This window comes from Silene latifolia, chromosome X, assembly GCF_048544455.1.
Source record: "Silene latifolia isolate original U9 population chromosome X, ASM4854445v1, whole genome shotgun sequence".
Classification (NCBI taxonomy): Eukaryota; Viridiplantae; Streptophyta; class Magnoliopsida; order Caryophyllales; family Caryophyllaceae; genus Silene; species Silene latifolia.
The window spans coordinates 134,707,950-134,732,042 of record NC_133537.1 but is presented as its reverse complement, the minus strand read 5'-3'; the positions used below and the strand labels follow the sequence as shown (position 1 = coordinate 134,732,042).

Here is a 24,093-nt window from a genome sequence, read left to right as displayed (position 1 = left end):
CGAAATTTCGGCAGCATTTCGTTATAACGACAATTATGCCCTAGAAAAGTGTCCTGAAAAAGCCGTCACAAACCAAAATTCCGAGATGGTAGAAAGTTTACCCATCATTCAAGGATCCCAAATATCAAGTTTCATCGCAAATGGGCAGTCCTAAGGTTATTTTCGAAGCAATTTACGGTTTAGGCTGGAAAAACCGTCTCAAAATTCACTCAAAGGCTCAAAACTCAACGAAAATTCAAGACAAATATATGGTTATGTTCCTAATATTACCAATTATCCATTTCTAATGTCAATTTGACAAGGCAAATGCATTTGGGGGAAAAGCCCCAAATTTTCGATCAATTGGGTCATAAACCCTAATTTTTTCGACTCAAAATTGAGCAAATATAGATGATTAATGCAAGAATGAGACACATACCTCGATTAGTCAGGATTAATGCAAGCTTTTGGATCAAATCTTGGCGGAAATGGTGAAGATTTTAGAGAGAATATGTGAAATTGTGTTTCGAAATAATAATGAACATAAGCCTCTGATTATCGCGTTTTGTGAAATTGTGTTTCGAAATAATAACGAGCATTTATTCCTTCACAGAATTCGACACGCCTTCATTATGTTTCCCGACAAGAGTAAGCGGATACACTTTCCCTCTCATGACATGAAGAATAATTCCCAATAATGTCTCGAGCGAGAGTAAGCGGACGTACTGTCCCTCTCAAGACATGAAGATTAACATCTACCTAAGCAGATTTCTCCTCGGCAGCCCCACTTTGTGTCCTGCTACTCGCAATTATTTCTCGAAGACTACCCAAGCAGCCTTCTTTCGGCCAGCTTCCCTTTGTGTCCTGCTACTCACCTTATTTAAGTCCTTACGCCTGATCTTCGCTCAACAGCTCCCATGTACCTCCGGAAACATCTCGAGAAAGAAGTCTCAGGTATGATCTCTTCTTATGGCTGGCGAGCCTCCTTACGTAGTCTAATGGACTTTAAACGACCCTCCCCGATAGTCGACAGATTCTAAAATGTTCCCGACGACAGTCCTTGGCTCGGACCCTTGAGCGCCTCGCGTCGCCATAGTCGTCAAGTTGTAATCCTCGATTGACCTGATGGCTATACTTTGACTTTCGCCTTGTCCAAGCCTCGGTCAAAGTGGGGCTCAGAGATACCTCATTTCGCACCTCTCGCAAACCACCCGGTGATGATTGGGCCGCAAGTTTGGTATGCGGAACGATTTTTGACAGTTCGTAAGATTATCATCAAGTGATTGCTCAAATATTAATGTCTACCTCTTAGTTGTCATCTACGTGCCGATACGGTCGTTTTGACAGTAATTAGAGTACATTTGGAGTCCGGGCCTAAAACCGTCTCCATTTTCGATAACCGTTAAATCCCGAGTCGAATGTTCGAATGTTCCTGATATTTCTATTCCATATTTCACAATCATTATCTTTTGGTAAACAATTTCCCGTAATATTCACATAAGATATTAAGGAAAACCGAATTATTCCGTCCTACCATAACTTAAACACGGAAATCTTTCTTCCGCAGGAGGAAACCCCTTGGGAATAGACGCAGCAGGTGTTGCGCCTCTTCCGAGAGACGCAATGGCTGCTGCACCTCTTCCCAGGTCCTTTTTCTGCGTAATTTTCGTATCTTTTTCATATCTTTCCGAGATTCACTTCCAAAGAGTCTCCGAAACCCTAATTCCTTCACGTGATTAGTATAAATAGGAGCCTTCGCCCTCATATTTCTCACGCGAGTGTCCGCCCTTCTCTTCTCCCTTTGCATTCTAGACTTTTGTTCTTACCTTTTGGCGTCTACGTGCTTGAACATTCGACCACGTAAGCTCGGATCCTTCTGAGTACCAGCCTCGTTTGCATGACCGACCAATTTGACCAACTCCACAATCAATCAACTTAATTAATCTAATCGTTTTCCTCTTACAAGGGCACTTTCTTTGCATTCGCGTCGAGCATCACTAATCGATATCTTAGTCCTTCTCGTTTCGTCAACATGTAAGTCTGAGGGTGTATATTCTCTCTTTATTTATTGTTATTTACTTATTGTATCACAATTTTAAGGTTTATGTCGAAAATACCTCGTTAAAACTGATTTCTAAACCATACTTTAAAACCTCTTTTTTTACGGATTTCCAGAAGACTAACCGTCGAGAAAGGACACAGCAACTGCTGTGCCTCTTCGAAGGAGCGCAGTACCTGCTGCGCCTCTTCGTGAGGCTGCCGCAGTTCCCGCTTCCTTTCTTCTTCCTTCGTCCTCTCTAATTCGTTTGTTTTCATTTGTATTCTTTTGTTCTTCAATTCTTTGTTATAATAGCATAATTATTTCACATGTATATCATTAATCATCATCATTAGCACATAATTCATCATAAATTCGACTTAAATCCTAAGTAATCAATATTTGCGGGTTTTCGTCATTAAACTCAAATTCGAGTTTTAAGAGGTTCGATTCATCAATATTAAGTCTCTGGAATTCATCGTTGACATATCTACACCTGTTATTTGTCATATCTATCATATATTCGTCATTAATCCGTTATATTTAACCTAATTAATTGATTTAGTTTGTTAATTTGTTAATAATTCTCATTAATCTTATATTAATTCGTTTAATTCCGTTTCATCCATGTTTTACTGTTTTCATGACCATTAATCATATGTAAATAACCTACTAATCACTTTCATCCGAGTAAGTATATTAACCAACCATTAAATCACCAACGAATATTAACAGATTTGCAGTTCCGGCATCACAACCAGAATTCACCCTTGGATCAGACGCAGCAACTGCTGCGCCTCTTCCAAAGGGCGCAGTCCTGCTGCGCCTGTTCCACGTTGGGTTCTGTCTCTGAACTCCGTTGTTGCTTGACCTAGTTTAATTAGCTCACGTTTAATTAACTGTTATTCGTTTTATCACCTTCTGGTCTGTTCGTAACTTTTTTTCTTTTATTCTTTTTCTCAAATTATCCGTTTTAAAGGTATTTTCGACATAAATCGCCTAATCCAATGTAATTATTGTAATTTTCATTATTGTAATGTTATTTCGTTGTATTTATCATTATTTCTTGTATCATTTGTATGTTTTCACCTGTAATCAACCTTAAATCCTACTTCGACATTAATTGTATGTTAAATTAATTGCTCACCGACTTAGTATTAATTCTCACATGCTAGGATTAAAACTTGGATGTTGCATTGCATGCATACAATCGACGGTATATCGAGTACAAATAACTTCCCTAATCATTAGTAGAGGCCGCTATCGAGGCGGGCGGGATTAGGTGTTCGATCAAAAGAGCTTCCTAATACGTACCCTCACCCCTTACTCCAGATATCTGTGAACACCCGTGTTCATTGGCATCCACGAGAGTCATTCTAGACATAGAATGCTAAGGGTAACGATTGCTTAGTGTTCATGTCACTACTTTGTGTCTTGACATGACACGAGGTATTCGAACGGTTCCAATTTCCCATAAAAATGGGTGGCGACTCCATACAAAATGCAAACGCTTGTTTCTCTTCTCTCCCAAGCGCCCCCGTGGGCCCCCGCTATCCACACCCACGTGACCGAGAAAGCTTCTCACTCCTCTAACATTCATGGGAGGTGGAAGTTTCTCTATCACCTCAACCTTGGCTTTGTCAACTTCGATGCCCTTTTCCGAGATTAAATTACCCAAAACAATACCTTCATTGACCATAAAGTGACACTTTTCCCAATTCAAAACAAGGCTAACATCTTCACATTTTTGCAATACAAGAGAGAGGTTATGCAAGCAAGAGTCAAAGTCTTTTCCATAAACGCTAAAATCATCCATAAAATCTTCCATTATCGTTTCTAGATTATCGGAGAAGACACTCATCATACATCTTTGGAAAGTAGCGGGGGCATTACATAAGCCGAAAGGCATTCTCCTATATGCAAAAGTACCGTAAGGACATGCGAAAGTGGTCTTAAGTTGGTCATCCGGGTGTATCGGGTTTGGAAGAATCCCGAGTACCCGTCAAGGTAGCAAAAGAATTTGTTAGAGGCTAACCTCTCAAGCATTTGGTCAATGAATGTTAGGGGGAAATGATCCTTTCTTGTTGCGGAATTCAATTTACGATAGTCAATACACATACGCAAACCGGTGATCTTCCTTGTGGGTATTAGCTCGTTCTTATCATTTGTTACCACCGTGGTACCTCCTTTATTAGGTACCACTTGAACGGGGCTAACCCACAACGAATCTGATATAAGGTAAATGATTCCCGCATCAAGTAATTTCATAACCTCCGCTTTTACAACTTCTTGCATGTGGGGGTTTAGTCTCCTTTGGGATTGGATGGTAGGCCTATGGTCTTCTTCTAGATGCATTCTATGCATGCAAAAATTGGGGCTTATTCCTTTAAGATCATCTAGACCATAGCCTATAGCTTTTTCATGTTCTTTTAACACATTAAGCAAGCTTTTCAATTTATTCTCATCAAGTTTGTCATTAACAATCACGGGTTTAGTTTTAGATTCATCAAGGTAAGCATATTTCAAATTTGGGGGAAGGGGTTTTAGAGTTGAAGTTTGTACCTCACTTTCTACCATTGAAGGTTAATTAAGGACTTGCTCCATCTCCATTATACATTCCATTCTCATGGTATATTCAACTTGTTCCTCAAGCTCCTCATACTCATCATACTCAAATTCCATGACATAATCGTCCATCTCTTCTTCTTGCATGGTGTGATCTTTGGTTGCTTGTTCAACTTTAGTGGATTGTGATGCTTCCTCAAGAATGTCATTTATCAATATGGATTGCTCATATGTGAGCTCCTTGCAAGCTAGATCGGCCTCAAGTAGATCTACTTCCAATTCCCAATGATTATCTTTGGCCTAACTTGCTTCTAAGGCTTCCAATACTTGCAATGGGTCTTTAATGAGAGTAGTACCCACATGGTCCTCTACACAACAATCTATAATATCCATCTTGTAAAGTACACTTAAGAAAACGATGAGAAGTACCTTGAGGAAGTGCTCTACCTAAAGGTAAAGAAATACACGACTAAAAAAAATTAATGAAAATAAAATCAATTTAACACCGTCCCCGGCAACGGCGCCATTTTTGGTCCGGTTTAAAACCGTCGTTAAAAGCTACCAACCAATACAATATTTTTAACTTCACAAACTACTCTTAGCAAAGAGGCAAGTAAAGGTCGGATCCCAAGGGACGGGTATTGATGTAGGATTCTCAATTGCAAATGGTTGTGTCTTAAGGTGTCACAATTTGGGTTGATGTAGGAGATAAACTAAACTAATCAACAAGATGAATAAAAACAAAGTAAAGCAAATAGAGGGGTTGTAAACAATTGATTAAAGGCACTAGGGTGTTATGGGTTCATAGGGGATTCATGAGAGTTGATCATACAAACATGTTCTCAAATATATAGAAAGCACTTATTGTTGTGATGGGATCGAGTTGGTGTATAAGCTTATAATCCCTAAGAAGGTTTGGGTCCTAGAGCCGAATCGATTAGATTGTACAACACCTACAAGTCGACTTAATCCTTCCTATTCAATTATATGCATGGTCTAATGAGGGTCGAGTTGGTGTATAAGCTTACAAGTTTGATTGAAAAGATAGGTGATGGGTAAAAAATGCAAGGATTCATAGGCTCGCATTTCATCAAACATAACATGTGCATAAGTTGAAATCACAACAAGTAAGCAATTTAATTATGAAAACATATTATATTAAGCATGAATCATTCCCCATGTTGGTTTCTCCTAATTCCCCATTAACCCCAACTAAGGAAACTACTCACTTATTATCAAGTTTAACATGTTAATAAGGTTGTCAATCATACTAACAAGGCAAAACATGATGAATAAATAAAAGTGATTAACAATAATTAAACAAGGTTAAGAGAGAATTATGCCTATGAAGATGATTCCAAATAATAATGCAAAGAATAATAGAAGTACTTGATGATTGATGGAAGGTTGTCAATCCTCCAAATAAACCCAAATAATCTTCTAATTACCCAAAATAAAGGAAGAACAATAGAGAAATTAAGGAAAGATTAAGATGTGATTAATATTGAGAAATTGTATTACAACTAAATTAAGATTAATTTGATGAGATTAAGAGAGTATTAGAATTTTGTTGCCAATCTAGGTAGTACAAAGGGGGTATTTATACTAAAGATTAGGTACAAGGATTAGGGTTACTAAGGGCTTAAATGACTATTAAGACCCTAAGAAAAGTTGAGGAAATACTCCTCTCGAAGGAAATGAGCGGATTCCCATGCTAGTCTTGCCACGATCCGCCCGTCTTGTGCTGTGGCACGGGCTCTTCTGTCTTAGGATCTGCTCGGATCCAGGGGGAAGACGCTCGACTCCTTGCACTGCAATGTGCTCGTCTTGGGCACAAGACGCCCGAATCTTGCGGTTGTGATGCGCCTGGATCGTGCCTGATCCGCTCGGATTCCTGGGCATACTGCTTCTCTTATTTTCCTCCTTAACAATCTGTAAGGATCATTTCGAGGATGCAAGGATCCTTTCATCATTGCCCATTTTACTTTATTATCTACTTAGGCCTCTAGTATTGGTCTTCTCTTTGATGCTTGGTCATTAGATGCGATCAATTTAGCTCCATTTCGCCTCATAAATGCAAGGTTAGCAATCCTTTCCTACCAAGGAGACAAAACCTCAAAGAATATGCAAAATGGGAAACTAAAGATAGTAAATGAACCAACTATGCACTATAAAGCATGGGAACGAGGTTAATTCGGGGACTAAATGTGCTCAAATATGAGTCACATCAATATGTGAGGTGTATGTTGGAGTATGTGTCCTCAACAATGGTGCGATCACATTATTGAAACTCATGATAAAAATAAGTAAGGGATGATTCAATATATATATATAGTCAACTGATCAACATTAATCGGTAATGATTGGCTAACTAGAGTTTGACATTACTATCGTTTGACGGTGGTGGTCAGTTGATCCCTTAAGGTCACACCTAAAGGACTATTCCCTCAATTGTAAACATAATTAATTCTATATTCATACAGATTAATTAATTCCTTAAATTGAACAAATTTTATATATAAGAGAGAGTTTTATATCTATTGTAATTTTATTAAATAAGATTCAATTTAGTAATTAATATGTTATATTACTAAAATTGATTATTGTTTATGAAACAATTAAGATAAGAATGAATGGTTAATTATAATTATAACATGTTGGGAATTATATTAACATGACTCATTTTATACACATGTTATTATGAATTACTAGATAATTTATTATATTTAATTTGGTTAATTTATATAATGATATTTAATTGTTAAATATGCATTAATATGATTAATTACATGTTACATGCTACATGTGACATGTTGTGTGTGATAATTGACATTTGACAAAATAAAATGGATTTCTATTTTATGAAATGGACCGAAAAAATGTAAGGGTATTAGAGTTAGTGGATGTTTATTTTGATTGTAGAATAAACACAATCATAACCTATATCCATAGCCTTGCATGCCTATGATCTTGATAAGAGAAATTGGTCAACATGCATTGGCCTAGCCAACCCTCTCCTACCCGACCCCTTTTAGATAAAAATAAGAAAGAGTTTTCTTATTTTTATTCTATTCATTCTTCATTCATTTTTTCAACTCTTTCTCTCTTATTCTCTCTAATAGTTAGAAAACCTTAGAAATTGTTCAAGTACAAAATTTAATAAATCATCATAGATTACTATCGTAGTAATAAATAGTTATTAGATTTATTATAAGGAGATTAGTATTATTATCTAGTTAATAATAATATTAATATTGAGGGATAGTTGATGGAAGGTGTCGTCGTGTCTTCCAATCAAACACATTTATATTCTCAACAAACAACTAGTTAGTGGTTAAGTCGAGGTCGATCCATGGGACGGTGTGCTTTGGGTTCTAAGTCTATCTATCTCAATTTATGCTAGTGTCATAATCTGTTTGTGTTTGTAGTTGTGTTCTAAACTAATGAAAGTAATAAAGTAAAACAAACAATAAATTAAAGGATTATTTAATGAAAATACTCCAAACTATTCGAGTGGTTCTCAAAATACTCCAAAGTATATTTTAACTACCGTTATACCGAACTATGCTGCCCACTCTCTTTAAATAGAATTGCCTCCTTAGCAACCTATAGTAGCAGGTAAAAGCAAGTGCGGGTCCCACCTTCTTCTTCTTCCTCATACCACCATTCATCTTCCTCCCAAAGCTATCCCACTTTTTAAAACGCTACCCTCCACTAAATCGATCTTTTTCCCCAAATCTAGCATTCACCATTAAAACAATACACCATAATTCTTCTCCTCAAATTCTGATCTTGAAAAAAAAAATACCCAAATTAAAACCGGGACCATATCTAATTAGCTCCACAAATAACTATATTAAGGCCTTCGCTAAAATCAGATCAATCTCGCCTCAAGCTCGCTGGTATATGGTCACTCTCGATTAAAAATCTGGGCAAACCTTGCATCTTTTTCTATGAAGTAAAAATCGTTTCAAGCATTTCTAGCTACCCAAATATCCAACATTTAACCCATCAAAAATAATCCCCAAAAATGTATACCAAACCAACCCATTATTCAAAAAAAACCCATGCTTTATCAGACAAGTAACAAACGTCTTTGAAAAAATGAGTGAAATTTCACCCAAAAAAGGGTAATTAAGAATTTTTTGATTGACCCAGGCGGTGGTTCATTGATTTATCTTATTATGCCTGAAAAAGAGACAGCTTTGTAGAGTTTAGAGGCTAATAATTTCCCTAAAATTAGATTAATAAAGATTGGTTTACAGTGGGTGTTGTTTGTTTACATGCAAATGTAGAAATTTTGTTGGTTTTTTTTTTTTAAATTTAGGAATGAAGAAAGAAGGGATGTTGTATAAAAAGAGTAACAAACAGGTGAATGTAAAGAGGTGATTGTGGTTATGATGGATGGTGATGGCCTGGACTGGTGGTGGTTGTGGGGGATGGTGATCTGAAGGATAAAGGTTAGGTGGGTAATGGGTAAGTTTGTAAGGAGAAGGTGGGAGTGACTTGCTAAAGAGGTAGCAGGTCATCCGAGTATATTATAAGAAGAGGGGGTCAATTGTATGGTATATTGTGAGTTAAATTGAAGTTTAGAATATTTTGAGAAGAGCACCAATACTTTAGAGTATTCTTATTAAATAACCCTAAATTAAAAGATGTAAACAAATGACTAAAAGTGCTAGGATATCATGGGTTCATAGGGGATTCATGGGAGTTGATCATACAAAAATGTTCTCTACTAGATGCAAGCACTTATTGTTGTGATGAGATCGAGTTAGTGTATATTTTACAATCCCTAAGAAGGTTTGGGTCCCGGAGCCGAATCGATTAGATTGTACAACACCTACATGTCGACTTAGTCCTTCCTATTCAACTATATGCATGGTCTAATGAGACTCGAGTTGGTTTATGTCTTACAAGTCTCATTGAAAAGATAAGTGATGGGTTAAAAATGCAAGGATTCATAGGATCGCATTTTATCAAACATGACATGTGCATAAGTTGAAATCACAATAAGCAAGCAAATTAATTATGAAAACATATTAGATTAAGCATGAATCATTCCCCATGTTTGTTTCCCCCTAATTACCCATTAACCCTAGTTAAGGAAACTACTCACTCTTTTTTTTTTTTTTTGCAAGAAAAGCAAGCCATATTATTCATCCATATAGGGAATAGATGGCCAATCTTACAAAAGAAGAACCACAAGTTTCCACAACTAACATCCATCTAGAGCTTCTACAATCTCACCCTCTTTAGAGGGGTGAGTTACATATAATAAGCCGACTTTAACTAAATATTGAATTCGTTTCACTACATAATCGAACTGATGTTCCTGTCCAGAAAAAATGCGTGTATTACGCTCCTCCAAAATACAATAGACAGTAGCACCCAAACAACTGGCGTACCATCTAGCCTTCCAATGTTTGCAAGCTCTTCTACCAGCAATCCAGTGCATCTCTTTGCTCAATTTGACAGTTCTGTAATGAATATTCAGCCAAGTTAGAATCTGCCTCCATACCATAGAAGAATAGCTGCATTGAAAGAAAAATGCTTGTGGCATTCATTATCCATCTTGCGTAATGTACAGCGGTTCACCATATACAACCCTCTAATGTTCAACTGATCAATAGTAGCCAGTTTCCTTTGCATAACCATTACCAGGAAAAAACTATGCTTAGGCAATAAAGCACGATTCCAAGCAGCTTTAGTCCAACTCATAGTGTTTCCACGCTGCCTAAAGTGATCATATAACAGATGAAGCCTGAGCTTACCCTTCCTGACACAGCTCTGCAGCAACCCCTTAGCATTATCACCAGATCCTGCCATGGCCACCAACTCATCTATGACCTGCAATATACTCCTCCAACTCTCAGAATGTGTGCTCTTCTTCTGCAGAGTCCAAAAATCCCCCTGCTTGATATTATAAGAATAATTCCAAGTGACCCAAAATCCATCAGATTGATTAATGAGTCCCCAAATCCACTTACAAATCACACATTTCTTCCAGGACAGAATCTCCTTGATATTAAATCCACCCTCCTGGTAGGGATAGCAACAAGAGGCCCAACTTTTCATTATCAGTTTCCTTTGCCCTTCTTTAGAATTCAAAGAAAATTTTTGCAGAATTTGTTAATTAGCCTGAGCACACCTTTTGGTAGCAATAAAGTTGAACACCAGAATTGCTCCAAACCAAAACTGACAGAGTTTATGAGGCTAATTTTCCCAGTATAAGAGAGTTTATAAGTAGTCCAGTGATTAAGAGCCCCCTGAACCTTGGAAAGGAGATCAACAAACATGGTTTTGTTTAGTCTGCCTTCATTGAGAGGGACTCCAAGATATCTGAATGGAAAATCTCCTTCAGTAGAACCAGTAGCATTCAAGATTTCCCGCTTAATATTCTCCCTTATACCTCCCATATAGATATTTGTTTTATCAGGATTACCAACTAATCCAGACATTTTAGCAAAGAAGTCCAAAGAGGATGTAATAGCTCTGACTGAAGGAACATCACCCCTGACAAAGAGCATCAAATCATCAGCAAAGATCATATGATTCAAACCTATTCTGCCACACTTAGGATGGTAAGAGACCTGGTGCAGCTTATGTATACCCCTTAAAATACGTGATAAAATTTCCATACTCATGACAAACAGAAAAGGAGATAAGGGATCTCCTTGTTTGAGTCCACTAGCCCCTTTGAAAAAACCAATATGATCTCCATTCACCTTTAAACTGAACCAGGTGGAAGTAATACAACCCATAATCCACTTCCTAAATTTCTCAGGGAAGTAAAAATGCTGCAGCATCTTATCAATAATCTACCTTGATTAAACATCTAGGAGAAACACCTTGTTGAGCATATCCCTTGACCATAGATTGAGTCAACATAATATTCTCAAATATACTTCTCCCTGTGACAAACGCGCCCTGCTCCTTACCCACAATATCAGGCAAAAAAGGTTTAAGCCTGGAACATAAGATCTTGCTTATAGTTTTGTAAAATACTGTACAGCAAGCAATGGGCCTATAGTCCATGACAGTTGCCACCACAGGCTTCTTGGGAATAAGGGCAAGCAAAGTTGTATTAGCTTGCTTAGACATATGGCCTGTCTGAAAGAAGCCCCTAACAGCTTTGCAGAAATCATTTTTTATGATATCCCAATTAGTTTTGAAAAATTGAGCTGAAAACCCATCTTGCCCAGGACTTTTGTTAGGAGCTATTGAGAAGAGAGCAATCTTTATTTCTTTGTCATCAATCTCCTTACATATCTCCTCACATCCAGAGGCAGGAAACCTAGGACCATCCAATGTGTCCATAAGAGAGGTGTCCACAGGACTATGCTTTCCTAATAGCCACTGGTAGTATTCAACAAAGGCCTGATTTACATCAGACACCCCATCCCTATCCATCCCTTGCCTATCCTTCAGCTTCCAAATAATACCTTGGTGTTTCCTAGAAGCAATTCTAGAGAAATAATAACTAGTAGGGGCATCATTGAATTTGATACTCTGAACCTTGGCTCTTTGAAGTAGAGAGCTATGTTCAGCCTTCTTAAGAACCAGATAAGCATGTAACAAATCCCTCCTTAACAATTAAGTCAGGGTCCAAAGGATTACCCTGGAGACAGGATTGACAATCCTGCAAATGTTGTTGTGCTTCCCTTACTTTCTCAGAAATTCCAGAATATGAGTGCTTATGTAACACAATGAGCTTTTGCCTAACTTGTTTTAATTTAGAGAACAAGCTATGCATAGCATTCCCTCTGACAGGCATTTCCCAAGCCTCCCTGACCCTGATACCATACTCCTCATGAGCTTCCCAACAATTCAAATAGCTGAATCTTTTCCTTGGAGGATTGACATCAGTAACAGTAACCAAGAGAGGGGAATGATCAGAGACCCCTGCTGGCAATACATGAACCTGAGTAGTGGGAAAATATATCAACCATAAGGGGTTAGAGAGCACTCTATCCAATCTTGACCAAACCCTAGTAACAGCATCCTGTTTATTAGTCTAGGTATATTCACAACCCTAACTATGAAGATCTTCTAACTGGCAATCCAAAATGCATTGATTAAAAACCAGCATATCTCTAACAGATGGTGGATTAGGACCAATCCTCTCCTCCATACTTCTCACAATGTTCCAATCACCCATAAGAATCCAATTGGTAACCTTAGAAGCAACTCCTTTCAATTCCACCCATAATCTTTCTCTATGGTCAGCATCATTACTACCATAAACAAAAGAAACATGGAAAGTCTTATTTGAAGCATTATGTAGAAGCTCTAAATGAATGAGTTGATCATAGACATAAGAAAAAACCAAAGTGACTCTCCTAATATCCAAAAACACCCAAATCCTACCATTGTAATGGTGGGAGTAGTTATTCATAACCAAATAAGAAGGAAAAAGCCTACTAATAGCAGCAAAATTATTTAGTTTAACCCTCATTTCCAGCAAACCCAGAACCTCAACTTTATTATCTCTAAGATAACCCCTAACCTCCTGCTGCTTTATTGGGTCATTAAACCCTCTAATGTTCCATGAAGAAACTTTCATGTTTTAGGGTCTGGAGGCTCCTCTTCCAGAAGAACCACCTCTGTGTTAGTAACCAATATGGGTCCCTCATCCTGCAAAATAGAATAAGAGTCACATTAAATATCCCCAAACCGAACCTTTACTCGTCCCGAGTAAAGAGGTGACTAGAACTAGACCTTTATTTAAACTATCCTACTAATATAACTGATGTGAGACAATTAGCGGGTCTCACTCCGCCCCTTCAACTCACAACAAGACATCTATGAGGTAAGGTGCCTTCTTGCAAGGCAAGGTGGGGCTTGTCAAAATGGCGATACATCCAAGCATTAAAGCACACAAAACAAGTAATGGATGCATCTACAAAAACGAATAGCCACTTTCCTCATCTAAGTGGCGGAAATTATCTATAAGGGAAGCAATCTAAGGGTACACACTCCATTATAGATATAATTTCTTCAAGTTACTAAGCCTAGGAGGATACTAATAAATCACCTCAAAGTTGTGTCAAGCTAGGGTACCTTTGTCCTTAATCGTTAAATGCTTTTGTCAAGAGTAGACTCCCTATGGTGTTAGAAACACTGGAGGATCGCGAAATTCCCCTTCTTGCCTAGACAAGAAGAAGGGTCGTCCCCTCTCTACCATGCGCAAAAGTGGATTCGATGGAAAAAGGGATCAATATGTTTTGAGTTTCATATGGGAGTTTGCTTTTGTTGTTGTTATTCCCCCCAAGTACTTGTGGCATTTGATATTTGAGAGCACTTTCTTTTTGCCATTTCTTTTGATGCTTGGCATTTCAATACTTGACAACTTCAACTTTTTGCATTTTCTTTTGAACATTTTCAAAGCTACCCCATTTGCAGTGAGGGTGCTTATATTTGAAGCATAGGAGTTTTTATTTTTGGACTCCTCTTTTCTTTTGATGCAAATTGCAAACTTTTTTACTTTCATTTCAATGCTTGAACTCAAATTGATAGTTTTTGTGCTCATTCCCTTTTTGATGACAAAATGTGGTAGAACATGGATGATGGTTGCATGGTTTCAAGGGTCACCTTGGAATAAACGGTAGCCAAGTAGTTATCACACCACAAGGTACTCTTGACTAGGCCTTAATCCATGGGTCAAAGGATACTAGCATGACACATTCTAGGGTGTTTTACAAGTATTCTAACAAGCAAAGTCTCAAGAAGAAAAAGTATCTACAATGGCCTATATACACTTGTTAAGTTTCCCAAATGGATGCTTTCATAAAAATTTTTCTAAATGCAACTATATGCCATGATGCAACTATCATTTATACAACCTAATGCATATGCTTCTACCAACTAGTATGCCAAATAATCTAAATGCAATCCTATAATCACATTGTTTATATCGCATCAATCAAAATAAAGCCACATAGTCATTAACATAAAGAGGAAAAAGGAGATTTGGAAAGATCATACCATGCGGTCTTCAATATCCTCATGTCTCAAATGTGGCGTAGTCGATCAATATGAAAAAGGATAAACAAACAAGGAAACAAACAAGTATATACAATATATACAATTCTAAACTAAATAGGAATGAACATATTTTTGATTTTTTTTCAATTTTTCAAATTTTTATGGTTTTTATGTTTATGAAATAAAAAGACATGTTTTTGTATTTTTTTTCAAAAAATTTCAATTTTTATCATTTTGGAATATAAATTCCCATCCCCCACTTTATTTTGGACATTGTCCTCAATGTACATGTAGGAGTAGGAATGAAAAAGAAATACATGTTTTTGGATTTTTAATTTTATTGAAACGAAGTACAAATGCAATGATAGGATATGAATGAATGCATGCTCTAACTAAATGCAATTCTATATGACATATATAACAAATGAATTCAATCTAAACTATATTATATGATGCATGTTTTCTATTAAGCTATGGTCACTTATGATTAAACCTCCCCAAACCGATTTAAGCACTATTTCTAGTGTAGGAGAAATGAGGTTGGGTCATTAGTGACTATGTATTCTAGTCTATATGCGACTAACTATTTGAATCATGTGAGATATATTACAATACAACTATACTATATGAACTAACTAATGTAAATGCAATATGAAATATAATATAAATGCAAGCTAAATGTATATGTATATAATTAAATGCAAGTGTAAATGTAATGCAAAGTCAAAGTAAGGGATATCTTACAAATGGTGGTTTGAGGGAGGACTCCACCAAACTCATTCCTTGTTGCCATGGTTGTTGATGTTGTCCATGTTGCTCAATGCTCTCAATAACCGGTCAAAGGCTTGAGCACAATCTTCAAACAAGCATGCATACGGTTTGTTCCAATTCAATATGAAGCTTGGCCAAGGGAGCTTGTCACTTATTCTCTCTTTCACCTTGCCCTTGGCACTTGAGCCTTTGCAATGCTTCAAACCAACAAGCCCATGATTCATGTCAACACAAGGTATGAAGTAGGGCTCATATTCGTCCGGAGACTTCCACTTAATTCCAAATAATAAAGCAAAGGATAAAAGAAGAGAACTTGATTGATTGATGAAGAGTTTTCAATTCTCCAATAATAATCCAATAATCTTCAATTACCCAATAATAAACTTGAATTACCCAATAATAAACTTGAACAATAATTAAGGAAAGATTAATGTGTGATTTGTGGAAAGATTAAAGAGTAATCTATTCTAATATACTCCTAATAAAAGCTTAATCTAATCTAAGGAAGGATTTTATCTAATCTAAGGAAACTTGGTCCTTTGATTATTACAAATGGAGTATATATAGTGGTACATCATTTGGTTAAGCAAGGGTAGATTAGTAAATAACATTGCTAAGTGTTGAGTAGGGAAATGCTCCTCTAGAAGGAGATGCGCATATCACATTGCTAGTTTCGCCAAAATATGCTCGGATCGTCTTGAAGCACGGTCGATTCTGCCAAGGCATCTCGTGCGTCTTGTGGGAGAAGACGCTTTGATCATGGGTCTTGGAGACGCTCGGATCGAGCACGGGACGGTCGGATCTGAGATAGTGTTCTTCTTCATTCTTGTCTGCCAAACAATCCGAGCGTCTTGGAGGGGAGACGCTCGTCTTGAGTCTGCGGACGAGCGTCTTGAGTCTCGAGACGAGTGGATTGGCGGACAGCTTCTCTATTTGAGCTCGGATTGTAAAACGGACGTCATTTCCTCATCCGGACTCCTATTGGAGTGATTCAAAAGCCTAGACCACTTCATTTTTCGACGCCATTTCATCTAGCATACTTTCAGAGCCAAAAGAGCAACTATTGGTTTGGGTTCCGAGCAATTTCTTTATGTAATGGCTTCCTTCTCGTCATCCTTGCTTTTAAGCCTATGATCCTTCTATATACTCTTTATTCCTTCTTTGTTGGTCTTCGTTCTTGCCTCCTCTTTCATACTAGTCCATCTAATATCATCAATAAGCTTCCAAATATGCACGGGAGACGGGAATTTCCGCCTAATTATCTTCTTTCCTACAAAACATACGAAATGCACTAGGAAAGCAAAATAGAAAGCATTTGACGGATAAAATGGCTATGGAATGTTATAATAGTATGCAAAATAGGCTCAATTAGGGGACTAAATGTGCGCAATTAAGAGTCACATCAATAGTCTTGGTGCAACTAAGAGGAGGTATTCCACTATGAATACTTGATGACTTTGGAGGATCATCCTAATATGTTTAAGCTCAAGATCTATGTTAGGAAGGAGTTCTAACCTAGTGCCCATATTTCGTCCATTATAAATGTAAGAAAATAGTTTTCTCCTTATTTTTGATTAAATCATCTTGCATGCAACTAGATCCACATGAGTATAAATTATGACTAATTTATAAAATCTATTAAATAAGTTTAATAGGGGTTTCAGAAACTTTCAATTGCCATCAAGAGCTTTGGTGTTGCATGCATATCATTTTATTGTTTTTTATGAGTTATTTGATAACAAAATAAAAACAAAAATTTGTGATTTAGAAGGATAAAGCCACGAAATTTTTTGCATGTAATATATTATGGTTCTAAAATACTTTTAGGTCATATTGATGATTTATGGATGATTATTACTTATTTTTATGATTTTTAGTGAAATAATTACATTTTAATGAGTAAAATTGAACTTTTATTTACTAAAAATAGTTAAACTTTGAAACTGACCATGACATTTTAGTATGACCTCACATGCATATTTTACTTATTGTCTGTAAAATTTTGTATTAATGTGATTAATATTGCATGATTTATGAATTTTATGTCATAAAAATGCTATAAATGGAAGTTAAATGACTAAAAAAGTTAAACTTCGATACAAGCCATGAAATTTTAATATGATGTCACATGAATATTTTACAGTTTGTATGTAAAATGTGAGATAAATGTTATTTATTATGCATGATTTATAATTTTAATGGTTAAAATGATATAAATAGTGACTATTTTTAGCAAAAATAGCTAAAATAAATTTTATGTCATGAAATTTTTTCCTAATGTTGTATATATGATATGGACATCAGATATAAAGTTTCATGATTAATTTTGATTGATTTTGTATGTTTATTGATTTTTATGTGATAAAATCGATAAAAGGGCAACCTTATGAGTCATAAAAATTAATTCAAAATTTTAGGTTGAAATTTTCTCATTTCCAGGTTTTGGAAATTATTTAAGAATATTCAAAATTTTGATTTTGATTTTTTCATAAATTTATGTTTAATTTGGAATTAAATGGTAAAAGTTATGATTTATACGATTTATTAATGAAGTAAATTATAAATATTTTGTGGGCAAATTTTATTGAGTTTTTAGAATATTGGTAATATTCCAAAATTTACAAAATTGTGATTTTTCAAATTGTTATGATTTATTGGGAATTATTTCATAACTGTTATGATTAAAAGAAGTTTAAATAAGCAATGATACAGAACCAAGTTGAATTATTGTCAAAAATTGAGTAAAGACTAATTTTTGAGTCCGAAGAGAGTTAGGGTAATTAACTTGAGCTTAAATTTGATTTAAATATTGATTTATTATTTTAATAAGTTATTATCACGCACTTCCATAAAACCGGATTATATACGATATAAGATTTAAGTAGGGCGATTTGGCACATTAATTTGGCATGTTAGACACATATTATAATGCTGCAATTTTATTGATGAATGTCATATTTTATTTATATAATTTTAAATTATGTAATTTTATCTTAGTATGGCCTTAGTTTTAATCGATATTACCCGTAATGTAAGGGATTACCAATTCGGTTGTAATTTTATTGTGATCTCATATCACTTTTATTTTTACTAGTTTTTCATATTACAAATGTATAATAGAAATAGCTATGTATTTTATTATATTTGTTTTTCCGGAGTTCCTTCAAGATGGTGTCATTCGGAAGGTGTTTCGACAAGACGGAGTTTTCTTGGAAGGCGTGCCATACGAAGATTCTAGGGACCAAAGGAGTTGATTTCCAAATTTGTAATAGATTATTAGATTTTCTATTTTAGGAAAGGCCATACTAGGAAATTTATTTATTGCTTTGCATTTTTCTTTATATGTTACATGCATTGCCAAATCGCCATTATCATCACATGCATTTTTATATACACATCTTCTTTTCGACCGTGTCGATTATAATTATCGTTAGTTTACGAATATAGTTCACATAAAAGTGATAGATGATAAATCGATAAGACCTCTCGCATATTTAAAATTAAGATTAGCCTTTCCAAATAGTAGGACCCATGAATCCCTTTGACATTTCGGGTAGATTCAGTTTTCCGGGGTACTTTCATTTTTCATTGGGTAAGTGGGGTAATAAAACGTAATTACACGCGAAATTTGGTTGGACTCAGCGGGATATAAAGACTAGTCTATGTTCCGGGGCTAGAGATGAAATTTATGAAATTCATCGACCGAAAGTTCTAAGGTAGAATCAATTAAAGAGTTAATTCACCAAATTTATACAAGTATGGGATATATCGGTTTCCCGTGCCCATGTTTGTGTGAAGATGGATCTCGGAATCATTTATATAATTGGATGGAGGTCATTATATAAATGCTAAAATGTTTTCATATATTAACGATGGATGTTTCTTTTCCCATTATTTCGTTGTTTTATGTTGTTCTTTATCATTTCTCCTATTAATATTAGATATCATTCAATTGTAACACGAGTCTCCATTAAACCACTATTACTAACGACAAATAGAATCTCTTTCTAAATCCTCAAATAAACCGTTTTTAATAGGGCATGGACTAGTTCCATAGGAATCGTTCTATTCCATAGAACTCCATAGGAGTTGTCCTATGTCATATAAGATAGCATTTTAAATTCCTAACATGCCTATGTATGATTTATTGTGAAAATGTATGAATAGAAATAATAATTAGACAAAATATGTTTTGATGAATTCTTCTATACATTCATGGTTCAACAATCTTATTGCTCAACCTAAACACTTGTCATCAAGTACCTAAGTTATTAAAAACATGACGGTGTTAAATTGGTAAATTAATTTGTTAGAAATTTTGATTAACCAAATACCACAATAGAGTTAACCCTTGTGAAGGATTAACTAAGAATTTATATGAAGATAAGTCTTCATCAAGTAGAAATTCTTAAAGTCAGTGGAAGCAATAAGAAGTAAGTACCTATCTTAATCGTTAAGGATAGAACTAGGTTCGGAAGTGAAGGTGTTAGACACTAAAATAGATATAAACCCCAATAAGTAAAGATCAAGGAAGTTGATCGTATGACTCCAACATATTCCTTCTTGAAAATCTATGACATTGACATTACATTCTTGCCAAATACCACATCATGAGTATTTGATACAAATTTGTGAAATTCGTCATGATATTTGGCATTATCGTGTGACGACTAGCAAAAGTAAGTTCAGAAATTTGCATGAATAGAACTAGGGTAGTTGCCATTTCATCCATGAACATATGAATGCTGTAGTGTACTCATTTTAGTTTTGTGTTTAAAAATGTACCTCAATAATTGTTATGATGTACAATATGTCTAAATAAGAATATAATTCAAGTTTTTGTATAAAACGCAAAGGGTTTCTCTATTATGAAATTAAAACAAGCGTTGTGCCCTAACATACCACAATTAAGTTTATGGTGAGACCATACAAATCATGGTAATTATATTCAAACTAAAAATAAAATGTCATATATATACAAAACTCAAGTTGGTGACCCCAATCATTTCTCAATTCTCGATTGAAAATCACATTTAGAAACTAGTTTTGACTAATCTCCCAAACATTTCATTGGGAATCTTTTGATGTGTACGAATCTTGTATTCAAAACAAGTTAATTCATGACTTTTTCTGGAAAAGGATTATGAATAGAGCAAGATATTCGCCCTAATTACACTTGGAGTGTATGGTCGAATACAATTTCAATTAGAGAAGGTTATTAATTCTTCATCTCTTTTACCAACGAACTAGGTTGATACTTGATATCCACTTAATGAGGTAAGAAGAGAAATTCTTTGAATAAGTTCAAATGAATGTTTAAAAAATATCAAAACCTACAGATTATACAATCAAAGTATTAATACGTTGTTAAGGATGGGAACTATAAAGTAGTGACTTTGATTTACACCATATAAAGTGTGATATAGTATCACAAAATCACTTTCATAATCACACACTATTAAGATAAGGTGTGTTGTAAAGTTACAAAGAATCCTATGCAATATGATTGAATCTTTACATTGTAGTTGGAGGTAGTTTCTGTTATAAAATTTGTCAGGCATTTAAATTTTCCGCTAATATAAAACATGGTTAAAGCAATCATCTACTTTTTATATGAGATATTGTTAAGCATAGTACCTAAATTGTAGCTTGTTTCGATAGTAAAAATGTGCTCTCTCTTCCTACATGATCACGAGAAAAAAGGGTTTGTGGCTCGTGATGCTGTTTATTAAAGAAAAGAGGATTATTTCTTAAAGACAGAGTGGGAGAAAATGTTCAAGAGCCACAAACTGAGATTAAGACGTAGGAAGATGTTCCTTCTTGGTCAAAATCAGTAGAAATTTATTCGAAACTTAAGTTAATAGGAGTCATGTTACCTTTTGAAAGTACCGAGGAGTCATGTTACCTTTTGAAAGTAACGAGGAGTCATGTTACTATACCTTTTGAAAGTAACGAACCTATAACTTATTAAGATGCTTTATCTAGTCTCAACTCCACAAGAGTCCGAAATAAGCATAAGCATGAAAATTTTTATTTAGCTTGGTTGATTGGTGGCAAAGGGTTTTGCAAGCAACAACAACGCTTCATTGTATTCGGAAATGATTTGATATAGTTGGATTTTAAAATCATCTTGCATGAGTTTTGTAAATCGCAACTATCCTAAGGTAGGATACGAACTTAATAAGAATCTTAAGTAGAAGTCAAGGAGTTGAATGATATGTTTCAGTCATGCATGTTATAAACCTTTCTCGATTTGTCGAGTAGTTATGTTTATACATGAAGTTTAGTGGGAGTAAGGTGGTGTTAATTGTCTTATATGTAAACGACATATTAATCATTGTGAATGATGATAGAATTAGGAGAAGAATAATACATCTCTAAGATATCCAGACCTATAAAGATAGTTCTAAGAGGAAATTAGCGTTAAATGAATATTCTTATATTGATAAGAGTCTAGACAAGTTCAAGGTGTTGAACAAGTAGAAATTGAATTCACATGCTTCCGCTGCGGGATTAATTCATTACGCTAAGATGTATTACCATTCTTAAACCTCGTATACTTGGAGTATGACGAGATGTTACAAATCGAATCTTTGAGAGAAGTCTCTATATAGCCACATAGTTCATTAGTTAGTAGTCAGGAAGTACTAAAGAAATGAAGCTAAGCATTTAGAAATGAGATGGATTTGTGTGCAAGGAGTTACACAAAAACCATATTCTAAACTCATAAGGATGGTTATAGAACCATCTTGGCTATATTATTTAAAGAGGATATCTGCTAGAAACGTCCTAGGCAGTTGAACAATGAGATATGCACAACGGAAATTGAGTACACTTGCAATAATGAGATATGCAAGAAGGAAGGGATGATATTAGGATTCAGTTTTGTGAATTGGAGGAACTATGGTAGTTCGTTCCAATAACCGAAGGTCCTATCCCTACTCACTGTGAGGACAGTGGGAGCTATTCTAAAGCAAGATAGCATATGTCTAGATTGGATCTAGACACATATACTCAAAAAGTTTTTATGATAAATATTATACATAACAAAGGAAAAAAGTATATAGTAAAGTTAGTAAAGTGCAAAATGTTGCTAAGACTTATTAGTCAAGGCCTTCTCATAGGCTTAACATGATGTGTCATGCCATTTCAATTGAATTGAGATGAACCACTATATACGAGATTAAAAATGAATTATAGATTATGTAGTAATTGATATTGTATCAATTTTACATATGTGATAATGCACTCATCGTTTGAGTTTTATTCAACTCTTTTCCTTAATGCTTTGTTTTTTCCAAATAGGTTGTAGACACAATATTGAACCCTATTAAAGTGAATTGGATTAACATAGTATTCGCCCCTAGTCACTTATATGAGGTGACGTCTCCTAGTGACTAGAGTGTGAGTCGATTGATGGTAAGTTCTAGTGTCATAGGGTCATAAGGGATGACTAATCGATCACATAGGCAGACTATATGGGACACTCTGTCGGGCAGTGACGCTTATAGAGTTCTGGCAATTTTCTATAGCCTGGTCGTGGCGAGAGCTACTATAGTATTATTTTGAGTCGATTATTTGACTAGAGACTGTTCACTCAAGTCAGCACAGTTTCTAATTGACTTTGATTTTTGCCCCAAGCCATTCTGTCAAAAGGGGTGAGTGTGCATCTTTTGGGTCATGATGAACTATGGGTTTACGAAGGGAATAGTGTGATAGGAATTGTCCACCCCTTGTCAGGGTTATTTGAAATCTCAACGCCACTCGAGGAGTAGTGAACTGGAAATGCGTGGCCACGCTCGGAAGGTATTTACGGTAGATAATTTCGGCCAGACAGTTACTCTCCAGATCGAGGAAACCACTCTAGATATGATCAAATGCAAGTACGACCAGCAAGACACCTTGCATTGAGTCGGAGATTGTAATAGGACAAGAGAATTGGTGACGCACACTTGTCTCGGACAAGTGGGAGATTGTTGGAGTATGTGTCCTCAACAATGGTGCGATCACATTATTGAAACTCATGATAAGAATACGTAAGGGATGATTCAATATATATAGTCAACTGATCAACATTAATCGGTAATGATTGGCTAACTAGAGTTTGACATTACTGTCGTTTGACGGTGGTGGTCAGTTGATCCCTTAAGGTCACACCTAAAGGACGATTCCCTCAATTGTAAAGATAATTAATTGTATATTGATACAGATTAATTAATTCCTTTAATTGAACAAATTTTATTTATAAGAGAGAGTTTTATATCTTATTGTAATTTTATTAAATAAGATTCGATTTAGTAATTAATATGTTATATTACTAAAATCGATTATTATTTATGAAACAATTAAGATAAGAATGAATTGTTAATTATAATTACAAAATGTTGTGAATTATATTAACATGGCCCATTTTATACACATGTTATTATGAATTACTTGATAATTTATTATATGTAATTTGGTTAATTTATATAATGATATTTAGTTGTTAAATATACATTAATATGATTAATTACATCTTACATGCTACATGTGACATGTTGTGTGTGACAATTGACATTTGACAAAATAAAATGGATTTCTATTTTATGAAATGGACCGAAAAAATGCAAGGGTATTAGAGTTAATGGATGTTTATTTTGATTGTAGAATAAACACAATCATAACCTATATCCATAGCCTTGCATGCCTATGGTCTTGATAAGAGAAATTGGTCAACATATATTGGCCTAGCCAACTCTCTCCTACCCGGC

At 35.3% G+C, this 24,093-nt stretch overlaps 1 protein-coding gene across 1 annotated transcript; it reads right to left on the bottom strand.

The window, feature by feature from the left end:
• Window positions 1-10,084: 10,084 nt before the first annotated feature.
• Window positions 10,085-11,391, bottom strand: LOC141618396 (uncharacterized). The gene is made up of 2 exons (XM_074435492.1): window positions 10,786-11,391; window positions 10,085-10,624 (listed from the first exon to the last, which is right to left on the bottom strand). Exons 1-2 carry the CDS (start codon window positions 11,389-11,391, stop codon window positions 10,085-10,087), a joined length of 1,146 nt encoding a protein of 381 aa, XP_074291593.1.
• Between the last annotated feature and the right edge of the window lie 12,702 nt (window positions 11,392-24,093).